Source organism: Alligator sinensis, unplaced genomic scaffold, assembly GCF_000455745.1.
Source record: "Alligator sinensis unplaced genomic scaffold, ASM45574v1 scaffold390_1, whole genome shotgun sequence".
Taxonomy (NCBI): Eukaryota; Metazoa; Chordata; order Crocodylia; family Alligatoridae; genus Alligator; species Alligator sinensis.
Genome location: NW_005842890.1, coordinates 474,014 through 489,599, shown reverse-complemented (window position 1 = coordinate 489,599; position 15,586 = coordinate 474,014). Strand labels below are relative to the sequence as shown.

The following is a 15,586-nucleotide window of genomic DNA, read 5'->3' as shown; positions in this document are numbered from 1 at the left end:
TGCTGGTGCCCCTCACTCCCTCATCACAGCTCCCTGGCCCTGCTGGTGCCCCTCACTTCCCACCCTCCCACAGCCCCCCAGCCCTGCTAGTGCTCCTTACTCCCCTCCCACAGACCCCAGTCCATGTTTCTGCCCCTCACTCAACCCCCACAGTCGCCACAGTCCTGCTGGTGCCCCTCACCCCCCCACAGCCCTTTGTTCCCATCCTGCAAGGCAGCAGCAAGGGGTATAACCCCGTACAGCTGCTGCCGCACAGGCAGGGGACGCTTCACCTGGGCAACGAGGAGCTCACAGTGGCAACGAGCTTCCCCATGCAGCCCCACTCTGCCCTGCAGCACCAGGCTGCACCTGCTGGACTGCAGAGGCCTCAGGGGAGGGCAGCAGGACAAGGAACCCATGCCTGCCTCCCCCCCCATGCACAGATATTGGGGGCACATGCCCCCCGGGAGCATATGTAGTGGTGAGGAGCCGGCCCCATCCCCTGCCCCCCAGAGGAGCCATCAGTGGCCCCATCCCACTCATCACGGGGGTCCCTGCAGCCATGCATTCCAGCCCCAGGCCCCAAGCAGCAGCCCCAGCCCAACTCACTTCCTCTCCCCCTATGGGGGCCTCAATCTCTCCCACCCTCCCCCACCAACTTACCTATCAGAGCTGCTGTCCAGGCTGCCTAGAGGCCATGTGCATATACATGCACATGGTGCCCCCTACCTAACCACCCTCCTCCCACTTCCCCCAGTCCCCTGCAGGCTGGAACTCTGCTAGCCTGCAAAGAGCTCTTTGCAAGAGTGCAAAATCCATGGGTTTCTCCGTTAAAATGAGAAATCCACTTTTTTCTTGGGTAAAGGGGGAAATCCACGTTCTTCTGTTTTCCTTGGGAAACAGAAAACCCAGATCCCTGCTCATCACCAAGCAATAACATTAGATATTAAGCTGCTCTGCCAAATACATTCCAAAAGCAATTGAGTCCCCCCCCCACTTTTTTTTTCTTTTTACTGTCCCTGGTTAAGAGGATCTGACCTTTTGGTCGTGGACCCTGCCACTCTTGTCCATGTTTTCATCATTTCTAGATGATGAAGGCAATATATATGGGGTAATACCTTAAATCCAGCCAGAGATTGGGGCCAATGCCAGATACAGCAACTTAATTCCAGAGAAGAGAATCTTGCTGGGAGCAGATGATATTCGTGCTTCAGATTCTCCAATGGCTACCTACTGATTTTTCAGATGGAGCCCAAACTGCCAGTTCTGACCAGGAATCCAGGCTTTCCATTTCCCACAGGAAAATGGAAAAAGGCATGGATTTCCACTTTTACCCAAGAAAAACATGGATTTGTGATTTTGATAGAGAAACACATGAATTTTGCACTTCTGCAAAGAGCTCTCTGCAGGCTGGCAGAGGGTGGTGGTCAGGTAGGGGGTGCCCTGTGCATGTATATGCACATGGCCACTAGGCAGCCTGGAGCAGCTCCCGCCGGTAACTCTGGTGGGGTAGGGAGGGGGGATTGAGGCCCCATAGGGAGGGAGCGAGTTCAGTAAGGCTGGGGCTAGGGGGCTTGGGGCCAGAATGCACAGCCGCAGGGCCCTGGCAGGGAATGGGACAGGACCTCAGCCAGCTCGCCCAGGGGCAGTTGGGATTGGCTCCCCGTCACTGTGCACACTCCCGAGGGAGGCAGGGGAGACCCATGCTCCCCAGATGTATGTGTGGGGTGGGGCGGGGGCAGGCATGGGCTCCCTGCCCTGCTGCCCTCCCCCGAAGCTTCTGCAGCCCAACAGGTAGGACCTGGCATTGCAGGGCAGAGCAAGGTTGGGCAGGCAATGTCCTTGACACTGCAAGCCCCACGTCACCCTGGCGAGGAATACCCTGCCTGCCCAGAAGCAGTGAGGGCAGAAGCGCAGGGTAGTGCCCCTTGCTACTGTGGGCTGGCAGGGCACATGTTGCCAGCACCACATGGGGCTCACAGTGGCAAGGAGCTTCCCTGCCCAGTCCTAATCTGCCCTGCAGCACCAGGTCCCAGCCACCAGACCATGGAGGCCCTGGGGGAGGGCAGCAGGGCATGGAGCCCACAGTCTGCACCTACCCTGTGCACAGATATAGAGGGCAGAGGTCCACCCTGCCCAAATGGGAGCACACACAGCAGCATGGAGCCAGATTCCCCCCAGTCTGAGCCCACAGCAGCCAGCCCACATCCGCCCCTCCAAGGATTCCATTCTAGCCATGCTGCCCACAGGGGAGGGAGAGCCAGGGTCTGTGCTCCACTGCAGCTGGGACTTGGGTGCTGCTGTGTGGGGCAGGGGGCTCCGGACCCAGGTCCCTGATCCCATAGACCTGGCAACTGGGGACCCCTCTGGCAGAGCTGGGGTGGGGGGCAAGGGGCACCAGTAGGGCCATGTGATGAGGGGCACCAGCAGGGCTGGGGGGGCTGTGGCTTGTGAGTGAAGGGCCTGGACCAGCATTCTGTGAGCTAAGGGGCAGGGGGAGCTCTGATTTTCCATGATATAAAACCCAAAATCAAATACCAAAATTTATAGGTATTTAGAATTTATTTTATTATAGTGGTTGAGGCACTGGTAGGCTTCCAAATTGCTTTAAATTTTTAAATATATCAATAAAACAGTGCGTTCAGTCAATGCCTCTACACACACACATGGCATTTCATTTTAATCATGTATTTTGGGGGTTTTATCAGAGAATTTTCAATTTTTACCAGGGAAAACCAGGTTCTGACCAAAGATCTGAGTGGCCTAGGACTGAATACTCTCTGTCCCAATGCCAAACTGACACACCTACTGTTAGCAGAGGTACCCGAGTTGGATTCCCTGAATATGAAAAGGAGTAGGCAGCTGGCAGGGTGCTCTCTGTTAGGGTTCCAATACTCTAAAAGTAACTCCCCTCTTCATTCAAAATAGCTCATATTCTAAGAGCACTTTACTGCACCACAAAACAACTGTGATAGGGATTTTGGAGAGGGCAGAGGGCACAATCCTATGAGGATCAGGTAGTGGACAGAAGCTTTTGCAGGTGGCCGGTTGCCCGAGTACCTTTTGGCACCTGAGCACCTATTTTAAGGCTACTGAGATTTCACTGAGAAGGCCTGAGTTTTGAGCACTAATGGAATGAAGAAGAGAAAGGATTAAGGGTCAGTGGTGTCACATTTAAACACAGTAGAAAAGCAGAGGCTGGAATAGGGGTCTGACAGAAGAGGGCATCAGTGGAAAGCAGCACAGAAACACAGGGATGATCTGTGATGGAATGAAAACAGGGTGGATTTGGAGAGTAGACTGGTCACAGATTGGATTGCAAATGCAGTCTAGGACAGGGAGAAGTTCAGCTCATACTGTTATGTTGTAAATACAATAAAAAGAGTAAAATGTTGTGTCTGCACAACAGGAAGATGAGTACACAGCACAAAATTAATACCAATAATGACTGAACAAACCACAAATGGAAAACAGGGCTACTGATAGCACACACAAACATATAAATCATGGGTACTTCTCAAATAGGAGAGGGAGCTCAGCAGTTCTACAAGGTGGAACAGGGTGGAATTCAGGCTGAGGTTGCAGTCTAAAGGCTAATGGAGAAGCATGAAATGGAACTGGGTGGGGTCCAGGGTGAGAGAGGGTGGAGGGAACTCCAGCAGTTACTAACCCAGGTGAAAAAACACTGACCCACCCCTGCAGTTTAAAGTTACCTGTTGGTTATTTTGTACCCTTATTTAACAGAAGCACAGTCTGATCCATCTCCAGAAACACCCCAGCCATTCAAAACCAGGCTCTCACTCTCTTCGACATATAGCTCTTGTTAAAATAACTTCCTCAATGCTCCCTTGGAAGTCATTTATTTCAAATGCAGCTTCTCCTTCCCCATTCCCCCAGCTTGCTTTCTTCCCCCAAAATAGGTTTCCCTTCTCCCACAAACTACTTACAAACCCTTCCTCACCCTTGTCACACTTTCTGTCCCTTTGAAGAATATCTGACACTGCTCCTCTCTGCCTGGACAACCTAGGATCAACTCTCCTACTCATCCAAAAGGGCCCCAGCCTGGTCTCGTCTTCACCAGTGCCACTTCCCCCTTACCAAGTTCTTTCTATGTGGCTCTCTACCTGCACCAGGGGTTAGCAATTATTTGGGCCCAGGGGCCACTTAGCAAGTTTCAATGTGTTGTTGTGGGCCAGGTCAGCACCTCCCTTCCCTTCCCCCCTGCCACAATTCACCAAAACTCCTTATGTGGGATGGGGCTGTGGGCAAACAGTAGGTTTCTCCCACCAGGCAAGATGAGTGGAAAAGGCCAGGGCCTTGCCCTGTGGGGGGTAGGGGGAGTGGCACGTGTGCTTGTGTGTTGGGGCTGCCTAGGCGCTAGATCCGGGGAGCCAGCTAGGGATGGGAGAAGGGAGGAGGGGGCAGGAAGCAGCAGAACTCGCCTGGGCAGTGTAGTCCACAGCTTCCCCCACAGCACTCCGCATGGGGCCAAGCCCCAGCTGCTCATGCCCAGGGCAGCCTGTGACACACTCCAGCCCACATCCACCAGCCCAGCCCCAGTCGCACAGCTTCCAGCAGGGCTGCTCCCGGTATAGCTGCAGCTGCCTGAGGGCTACTCTGTCCGCCTTCCCTCCTAGCAGCTCCTGCTCTTGCTGTACCACTCTTTGGCCAGGAGGAAGCTTCAGCTAGGTGGCTCCTGCCCTAGCACACAGGGCTCTAGCTCCAGCTCCTGGCTGCCTTCCACTCACTCTGCCCACTCAACATGGATGGTCAGAGTGGGTGAAAGGCAGTCAGGAGCCTCAGTTGGGTGGCTCCTGCACCAGTACATAGGGCTCTGGCTCCCAGGGCTCTAGCTCCAGCTCCCAGCTGCCTTCTACCCACTTCACCATGCCAAGCAGGCAGAGTGAATGAGTGGAAGGCAGCCAGGAGCTGGAGCCAGAGCCTCGCACGCTGGGGCAGGAGCTGCTTAGCTGAAGCTCTTGGCTGCCTTCCACCCACTTGGCCACCTGCACTAGGCGAGCACAGTGAGTGGAAAGCAGACAGGAACTGGAGCAAATCCCATGCGCAGTGGCAGGAACCACCCAGCTGAAGCTTCCTCCTGGCCAGGAGCTGCTGGAGGCAAGGGGAGTGGAGTCACACCCAGAAGGCCACAGCCACACTGGGAACAGCCCCACTAGAAGCTGTGCATGCTGGCCAAGCCAGGCACAGGCTGAAGCAGAGCACACGCTGCTCTGAGCTGGGCTTGGCCCCATGCACAACACCACAGGGGAAGCCACAGGCCAGATCAAATCAGCCGGCAGACTGGATCCAGTCCATAGGCCAGATACAATCAGTTGGCAGGCCATATCCAGCCCAGAGACTGTATTTTGCCCATACTTGTTCTACACACATCTTTACCCCCAGTCCAGGTGTGATTTCCAAGCCAGTGCTGACAGGGCTCAGAATCCTACTAACTTCAGAGTGAAAATGGACAAGACTGAAGTGGAACCCCAAACTTCTACCCCCTTTCCTTTCCATGCTCTCTTTACCTCCTCCCTAGTCCCAGTTTCAGAAACCAACGTCACTTTCTCTCTTCCTGCAGGCCCTGCCTCCTGCCCCACCGACCCCATTCTCTCCTATCCTGAAAACAGGATAGAGGCCTTGAAAGTGAAGGAGTAAGTGTTTTGACAACAATTCACTGATAGTTAAATCCAAAGCCTAAACAAGGGTGCAGGGCTAACATAGGCAAAAGACTAAAAAAAAAGCCAAGCAGCTTGTGACCAGAGGAACCTGCAGGCAGGCAGACAGTGGTAAACAAGGGAGTTTGATTTGGGAACTGGAAGGTTTTTTTCTCTTTTAAGATGGAGGGACAAGGGAGAGAATACAAGAATGGCTTAAGGCAGAAGGGAGGTGCACCAAGGAATGGAAGAGACAATGAGCGGATGCAGCAACTGCACAACAGGATTTCAGAAACTGGGATCTAAGGGGGAGAACAGAGCACCGCCACATACTACCCTGCACCGCCACTGACTGCCTGGCCCGATGCAGGGGAAGCTTGCATGAGGTGGCTGCCGCCATTCCACATTTGGTCGCACGCTGCCCTGCCCCACCCCACCACTTCTGGTTGTGCACCCCCCTCCCCATCCCCCACTCCGTGTCTGGCCGCCAGGGGTACACTGATCCAAAACAGTTGAAACCCCCTGCTCTATATCTTCTATAGCTTCCAGCTGCACTTTCTTGCAGCAGGCATCAAAGCGCCTGTGCCATCAATTATTTGTGAACAAAGTGAGATTCCCTTTTAACAACAACAAATAAGCCACAAGAACTTACATTAATTGTTTTCTTATTGTATGTCACTGCAACTGAACCACTGGCAGTTAAAAGCACACAGAAGGAAAACCTAACAGCTTCAAAATGGTCACTCAGAAAAACTACAAGAGTTGGCGAAGTGCCAATTTTAGCTTGACAGAAAGGAGTGAGTGATAGATAAGCTACCAATACCTAGAACTCACTTACTCAGTTCAGGAGTCAAACTAAGTGTCTATAAAATATTGTTTTACTGGGAAACAATACTGTAAACAAAACTGTAAAACTGGGCAGCAAAGCAGATGGAGGCCTTCCCCCCCCCCCCCCAAGTATACTTGCATCTCTGTTATATAGTATACATAAGAATGACCAACCAACAGATTTGAAAACAAAATGTTTCATCTATGCAGATGACCTGTGCATAACGACCCAAAACAATGGCTTTGACCATGTTGAAAAATCCCTCAGGCACTAATTAGCCTAACTTCATACTACGCTGAAAACCAGTTACATGCCAACCCAGCAAAAACACAAGTTATATGCCTGTCATCTGAAAAACCATGAGGCCAACCACCAGCTCAACATTACATGATCTGGGACCCCACTATCCCACTGTCCAAATCTAGTTTACCTTGGAGTCACCCTTGATTGAACTCTCTCATACGAAGAACACAGCATAAAGACAAAAGTAAAGGTGAGCACTCGAAACAACGTTCCATATAAGCTCGCCAACTCGAAATGAGGAGCTAGCCCCTGAACCATCGAACCACTGCTCTGGCTCTCAGCTTCTCCTCTGCCAAGTATACATGCCCCGCACGGGAGAGATCCATAAATGCTAAGCGCCTCAACCCCGTTCTGAACGATAGCTGCCAATGCATTACAGGATGTCTGAAGCCAGCCTAAACAGTGTGTACCTGCTGGTTGGCATCACTCCGCCTGACAACAGAAGAGCAGTGGCCAGCAGGATAGAACAATCAAGACAAACTGAAGATGTGAGACACCTGCTGTATGACCATTCCAGAGCACATAAATTTTTGAAGTCACACAGGAGCTTCTTCACCAGCACCCGACCTCTTGATGCCACACACAAGCAGACATGACTACAGATGTTGAATGACAGGCTGAAGAAAATACCTGTCAGTGGAAAAACAGATATTCCAGCAGCTGAGTCCTTACCACCAGTGGCTGACAAACCACGGCAAAAGTGGCAATGTCTCAACTGCCTACATACTGGAGTCGGATGCTCCAAGGAACTAATGAAGAAGTGGGGCTATACCACTGGTTCAAACCACCTGTGACTGCAGCACAGAGCCTTAAACTATGCAACATCTGTTACAATGCCCGCTGCTGGAAGGCACATATACAATGGAAGACTTTACAAATTACAATAAGCGAACACAAGCATTTGTAAAAAAAATGGTCAAATGTGGTTTAGAGACATGGGAAGACCAAAACTTCCAGCAAATGCAGTTTACTCTTAAAGTTCTAAGAGCTCACTGAATGGCACATGCCAGGAGAGGAAAGAAACTACCCCCGGAGGAAAGAAAAGATACTTTAGGAAAGATACCACTAAAAACTGAACAAAGCTGAAATGGCTGTCACTAAAACATCCAACAGTAACTGACAGAAAAACAATTACCAAAACCAATTCAGTTTGACTAGAGAAAGCACAACGTGTACACATTTTCAAAGCTCCAAGTAATCAAGACTTCCATATTTCTAGCCCAGATTTAAACAGGCACCATTTATAGCATGCAATTCTAACCTCAAGCAACCAAAATGGCCACAAAACACTCAATATTTATTCCTTTTGATTCTAAGATAAAAATATGGTCATTTAGTAAATCAGCAATGTTATTCCAACTGCCAGTTCTCCACTCTCCCCTGACATTCAGATTAGGTCATTTTATCTCATGCATTGGCACTATTGGCAGAGTTTCAGCAAAACAAATTATGGCCTTAGCTAAAACTTGTGTAGTTCAGAATTGGATATATGGCACAGGAATAATGAGCCAAGCATCCAGAAGTAAGCAAGGAGAAATCAAACAATAGCCAGACAAACTTTGTTTTAAAAAAAAAAACCCAAAACCTCTGCTTCAGGACTCCCCACGAAGCAGCCTTATTCAGGTCTCCCTGTCCTGAGAAGACCCCCTGAAACAAGAAATGGCTTCACAAGAGTCTCTGGCATTAAGCCCTTTGATCTTCTTGGTCCCTAGCCTTCCATAGCACCCCCACATCTGAGAGCTGCTTTTCTCTAGTCAGCTCCCAGGAAGGAGGTGTGTTTGCTTCTTCAAAGAGAAGGGGTCAGAGCACTGATGTCCTAAACAGCACAGAAGACGCTCCTCCAAAACAGTCTTTTTTGTACCACTCCAATTCCCTCTGCCTTGGCCTCCACTCTGTCCTCCCTAAAACTATTCTCTCTCTCTCTCTCTACTCAGGCCATTAGCTACACTTGCAAAAGAGTTACCAAACTTTAATCTAAACCTGGGGACAGCACTGACCTAATAAAATGAAAGTGTCATGGGAAACCAACCAGGGAAACAGTCAAGGCCCAGACTGCCACCTTCCCCTGGGATTTGTTGTCACAGGTGGTGGTGGAGGCAGAACAGAATCATAGAAAATAGGATTGAAAGGGATCTCAGGAGGTCATCTAGTCCAACCGCTGACCAAAGCAGAACCATCCCCAACTAGATCATCCCAGCCAAGGCTTTGTCTACCCAGTTCTTAAAAACCTCCAAGAATGGAGATGCCACAACCTCGCTGGGTTACTTGTTCCAGTGTTTTGCTACTCTCTTAGTGAGAAAATTTTCCATAATATCTAACCTAAACTTCCCTTGCTACAACTTGAAACCACTGCTTCTTTTTCTGTCATCTGCTACCACTGAGAACAGTTTAGCTCTATCCTCTTTGAGACCCCACTTCAGATAGTTGAAGGCTGCAATTAAATCCCCCCTCAGTCTTTTCTTCTCCAGACTAAATAAGCCCAGTTTCCTCAATCTGTCCTCAGAAGTCATGTGCCCCAGCCCCCTAACCATTCTTGTTGCCCTCTGCTGGACTGTCTCCAATTTGTCCACATTCTTTCTGTAGTGGAGGACCCAAAACTGAACACAGTACTCCAGATTGGCACTGGTGAGGGAACAATAGAGGGCACTCGCTTCCCTCGATCTGCTGGCCACACTCGTACTAACACAGCCCAGTATGCTGTTAAATTTCTGCATGAGGTAGGCTAGCCAGATTCAAAAGGGATGGGATAAATTCATGGATGACAGATCTATTAATGTGAACAGAATGGCTGAAGAGGTTTCTTCTGGCATCTGTAACCCAATAAATGGTGGATGCTAGGGAGGGTAAGACTTAATTTTACTCAGAAATCACGACTCAACAATTTCACAAGAGTTGGCATTACTGAATGTGAGTTTTTCCTACAAGGCTAATTTCATTTTAGACAGAAAGTTAGCAGTCAGAACTTTGCTCCATGCACACTTGCAATGAATCGTTTTTCAGACGCACTTGAAATCTACTTACCTAAGAGACCAGCCAACATCCTACTGGGGGAAAGCACATATAAGTCATTCTCTTAGCCCTGAGGTAAATGACTGCTCATGGATATGGAGAGTCCAACCTATGACACATCTAGGACTTCATATCTAAAACATGAAGGGGTAGCCAGGAAAATGTAAAGCAGGCACATCTTCAGACTCTACCATACCCTCTTTCTCTCTGTCTTTTACCTCCACCAGGGGCTTACCTGTACAGGAGGCATTCCATTATTGCTCTGACAGAATTCACCTTCATCCCCAGCACTGAGCTCATCAAAATCTTCCAGCAGGCGCACCATCATGCCTGGCTTAAGGGTCTCCTGCATATACTCCACGTAACTGCCACGGCTGGAGAAGTCTGACGGAGTCAAGAACCCATGGCTCTGCTTTTTGCATGGCAAGGGCTTTGGAGAAACCAGAGGCACCTGGATGGGTGTGCAGGCAGGAGCCTTGGGCTGGAAGATGGAACGGATGACTCGAGGTCGTGCTTCCCACAAGGAGAGGAGCTCCATCTTTTGGCTGTGGTCCCAGCCCATCACCCGTACCAACTCAGAGATGAGATTGGCCATGGCCATGCTGAACTCAAACTCCCGCTGCACGCGGGTCCTCTCCCCAAAGTGCGTACTGTGGGCAGCGCAGTCCTGACGCTCTGCCCCCAGCTCTGTGCTGCTGTTGACCTTGTCCATGAGAGAGGTGACACACAGGTAGCGCTTCACCAGAGAGAACAGCAGCTTTCCTGGGATCTGCAACAGACACGGGCTTCAGACCCATGGCCAGGAGAGCTCCAGTCAGGTCTTGAAGCTCATTCTCAGCTGCCATTCCCCCCCAACCATACCACCCCAATGTGGCTCAGGGGCCTAGCAGCAGGTATCCCTGACCTCCCACACCCTGCCCCTCCATCAGACCCCTGAAACATTCAGCCCCACAATGCCCATCCTGACCATTCCACTCCTTACCCCCGTAGGATAAATCTGAGAGTTAATTTTCCCCTCCCTATAACAGTCCCTTAGGCCAAGCTTTCACTCACATATGCCCCTCCCATCCTGCCTACCCAGAGCCCTCTCTACCACACTCTACTCCCCACCATCCTGCTTGCCTCGAGTCATCCTTCTATTCCCCTCAAAACCAGGGCCCTGTGCCCCCTCCCAGCCCTACCCAAAATAGGTCTCCCAGCTCCAACTTCCATCACCCCATCTCTTCCACCAGCAAATCCTCCATGGCAGAAGTGCTCAACATCTGGCCCATGGGCCAAATCCAAAAGTGTTATCCAGCCCACAGGGCTCCTCATAGGTTCAAAAATTTAGCAGCAGGGGAGCAATGGAACTGCTTCTCAGCTGCCAAATGTCTGGACCCATTGGGAGCCCCAGACGCTGCATGCTGAATCAGGCAACCAATTCCAGTGCACAGGGGCAAGAAGGAGTGGCACCAGGCCCCAGGCCCAATCCCAGAGTGTAGGAGTGGGAAAGGCAACACTAAGACCCGGGTCCCAATCTCAGCATGCATGGTTGGGGAAGGGGTGGGCATTGGACTCTATGGTCCAATCCCAGGGAATGGGGGCCAACTGAAGTCCCACAGGGCCCGATCCTGGTGTGCATGACGCGATCCAGCCTGTGGACCGTCCCTGCACCACCCATCTGGCCCGCAGGGCCAAAAGTTTGAGCACCACTGCTCTATGCCCTTGTACCCTTTGCCCCCCTCCCAAGGACTGCCTGAATTAGTTGCTACCTGTGGAAGGTGGATGCCCTCAAAGGACATGCAGTGCTCTTCAGAGGACGTAGTCTCGGCAAACAGCTCCAGGAGGGTGTAACGACTGTCAAAATCCATGTGTTGCTCAATGCCATCCTGCTGGCTCAGGGACAGAAGGACATAGGCCCGACTCCCTGTAAGCACAACAGACACCAACTTAATGCTTCTTCATGGAGGCTCATCCACACCAAGAAGGAGAATCAAACACAATCTGTAACCACTTACTCCCCTTTGACATCTGTTTCACATTATAAGCAAGCCAAAAAGATCATTAGAGCGGGTCTTTTAAAAGCCTTTGCAGTTCATTTTGTAGGCGACACTAGTATTTCAAAAGTCTGCTGTGACCCGTTTACAACCTTCTGAACAGTCTTCCCTGGAGATGCCACTTTTCATGCCAGGAAATTTCTGAGCACATGTGCAAAGTTTAAAAGCACCTGTTAGATCTGATCACAGGTTATCACATAGCCAAAAAATAACTTAATATGTTGTGAACAGCTCTACAGCCACATAGGCAAGTAAAACCTAACATCACATGAGCTGTCAGTCCTCTGCTCCTTATAGAATTTAAAATGTTTTAAGACATCTTCAAACAGCTAAAAAATTGAGAAGACTCAATGAGGTACAGGTTGTACATGCTGTATGCAATGCCCTTGCCTGTCCCCACCTAGACCCTTGCTGCCTTCTGGACGGTAGAGGGGAGAGTTGGTATCCCAGATCAAGTATGCTGCAGAATCTTTCAAAGACAAATCAGAGGCACAGCCTTGTCCCCACTGATGTCAACAAGGGCAGGTTTAGACCAAATATTTGTAGGCTGCATTAATGCAATTCCAAAGCAAGTTGTCTCCTGAACCCAACAGCAGTGCACAAAGAACAGAAGCTGCACAAACAGTCCTTCTACCAGACTAGGACATAAACTTCAAGGCTGGTTGGAACCAGTTTAATACATCAACATATAGAAAGGAAAGACACAAAAGATAGGACAAGGCAAGGGAGAGCCTGGAATACCCAGAACAAGAGGCATCAAGGTAGAACAAAGCCACCACGCAAATGTAAAAAGAGGCAGAAATATGAACCATGAAAATGACATGGGAAGCAGCCACAAACTGCTGCACAAAATCATCAAAGCTGGAATACAATAATGAAGGCCCTACGTTCCAACCGGAATAAAGACAAATGAACAAATGAACCTGATAGCATGCAGAGGGGCAGCTGATACAACAAGAAATGTTAAGACTTCCTGCAAGTAATGCAGTGCATGCCTCTGCTGTCTGTTAAATTATCCACCCATACTGAATAGAGGTGCACCAATGAAGGTTTTTTGGGCTGATACTGATGGCCAATTATTAATGAGCCATGTCAGCAGATACCACTCCAAGCGCTGATATGCAGCCTGGCAGCTTGGAAAGCAGCGTCCGGCTGGTAAGTCTGTTGTGGGGGAAGGGAAGGGGAAGATCAAGGCTCCCACAGTAAGGAAAGAGGGGGCCTGGGGCAGGCGCTGCCCAGTCAGGGCGGGGCACAGGACAGAGCTGCAAGCAGCTCGTCCGGGGTGCATGCGGGGGGAGTGGCTCCCACCACTGCGTGTGCCCCCGGGGGAGGCATGGGGGGACGTATGCCTCCGATATCTGCATGTGGGGCAAGGGCGGGCTGCAGCTGCGGGCTGGGGCCAGGGGTGGTGCTGGGCCCTTCCTGGTGAGGGAGGAGGGAGGGGTTGGACCAGGGCTGCATTCAGGCCAGGCAGCAGCAGCACTAGGGGTGGGCTACAGCCCCCTGTAGCCCTCCCTTCTCATCCCAAGCAGCACCACTGCCCACCCTGAACACAGCCTTGGCCCAACCCCACTACTGGGAAGAGCCTGGCACCACCCCTGGCCCCAGCTCACAGCGGCAGCCTCAGCCCCATTCGGCCCCCCCCCCTATCTGGACAATGCCTGCCCCTGCCCCACCCCCACCACAAGGGCCTCAATCTGCCCACCCCCACTCCCCTTCTCTCCTCTCACCCCTTCCGCCTCCAACAGACTTACTAGCTGGACGCTGCTCTCCAAGCTGCCAAACTGGCCATGCGCAGCTGCACACATGCACGTGGCATTTATCAGCAACATTATCAGATACATCAGCCAAAAAGAGCCAATTGCCAATAATGTAAATTTTCCTTTTATCGGTGCCAATACAATAAATACGCTAATGCTGAAGCCTGTCCCCTTCCTATACATATATAATGGTGCACTACCCACCTATAATCACAATACCTAGTACTAGTTCTTTGCACAGGAGAACTGACTCCTTCAGGAAAAGGAGTCAAACTCTCTGTGGAAGCTCTTGGAGGAAGTGAACCATAGACATCTCTAAGGTTCTATTCTTCAGCTCAGGTAATTTACTGTCCTGAGATTTCAGAGACCAGAGCCTACCACATACAGGAGCTATACCCTTTTTTTCATCTCCCTAGCCATAAACAGCCTCTCACTACACAATCACTAGCTAGGGTCATCATTCATCACTGAAAATTTTACTGCATTCATTAAGAAGAGCACTAGGGAAACAAGTTTAGCTTTCCAATTTGGTTGATTGAATTATCTCAGGATTAAGTAACAACACTGCACCAGGCTGTGAAGGCTCTGCACAGATGCAACAAGGTTTGCTGGGATGAGGCTGATCCTTCAAAGCTTTTCCTTTTATCTAGACTTTGATCTTTTACTTCCTTTGACCCTAGGTGGGGGAGGAAGGGGAAAGACTGCAAAAGCAACTGCTGAGGCTTCACCTTGGGTAGCTCAGAGACAAAAGCACAGTGCAACCAGGGCCTCATAAAAATGTCATTGCTTATATATGTGAACTCCTGCCCTTAGTAAGGATCTTCCAATCAACCAACCCCTTTCCAAGAGGCATTTTCCAAAGGTAATATTTACCCTTGCCGAACAACTCCATATGATCACAAAGTTACACACTATTACGTCCCAGTACACTTTGGCTGTTTGGAAAATATCATCTACGAAACCTCCTCCATGTTTACCACAAGCACCATGAAGCACCAGCTTTCCAGCAAGCTGACACTATCCAAACATGCCCTAGGGTTCTGTACAGGGCCGCTCACCAAGCAGTCTTACCTGCATCATGCGAAGCCAAGGCCCTCAGCATCTTGCCAGCACTGCGCCGGATTTGCTTCTCCTCATTACAAAGCATTTTCATCAGCAGGTCCAGAGCCCCCGTCTCCTTGAAGACACCTGTCAGTGAACCAATGCTGGCGTAGGCACTCAGCACATGGATGGTGTTGAGGATGGAGGATGCTGGGCCCATAGCCCTAGCCATTTGCCGGCCAGCCCGCTGCACCAGGCTCCTGACATCTTCCTTCATTTCCAACAGCGAGGCCTCATCCAGCGTGACATCCGAAGGAAACGTGCTGGGTGCCTTCTCCTCCTTCACTCGCTGGCCTTCAGGCTTCCTCTTGCCCAGCAGCGTCGGGCAATTGGCATAGACCTCCTCTGCTGACATCCACATCAGGATGTTCTCCGCTTTGCTCTCTGTGGAAGAGGCATTGGCGCTGCTCCCTGTGCCCTGCTCCAAGCTGAGGATGCTCCAGCGAATCAGATACTCTGTGTGGCCATCATGGCTCCGGCGCTGACGGATCAGCTCCTCAGGGTAGGCCTGCAGCTTGGCCCCCAGGTTCACGAGCAGGTTTCCGTTGCGCCTCTCACTCACCATGATGGGAAATGTGGCTGCATAGGAAAAGAGAAGCAGGTTACAACCCCTGGAGACAGCTCCTATGAGAATACCCCAGCCTGGTGCTCCAAGGAAAAGTCCTCTCAGATGAAGTCTCCAAGCTCTGAGCACTCAACTGACAGGAAGAAACCTGAAAATAGGCTGCTCTGACAGCTAAGACTTGTGCCATTCTGCAACCCAGGCCACAGCTTTGTTAGGAAGGTTCTAGTTGGGAGTTCTTGGAGCCCCAGCACTAATGGCAAGTGAAAAAGGGCCTCATGCAAACCTAGAGCCTCTAAGGAGCCCTGGAACCCTCCCTGCAAAGAGGCAAACAGCACAGCTCCCTATGA

General features: G+C 50.7%; 1 protein-coding gene across 1 annotated transcript in view; it reads right to left on the bottom strand.

Moving 5' to 3' along the window:
- Positions 1-15,586, bottom strand: part of CUL9 (cullin 9) — an 85,329-nt gene that overhangs the window by 53,466 nt on the left and 16,277 nt on the right. Inside the window, 3 exon segments of the mRNA XM_025192092.1 lie at positions 10,013-10,546; positions 11,529-11,683; positions 14,645-15,253. Of these exon segments, the coding sequence (XP_025047877.1) occupies positions 10,013-10,546; positions 11,529-11,683; positions 14,645-15,253 (1,298 nt within the window).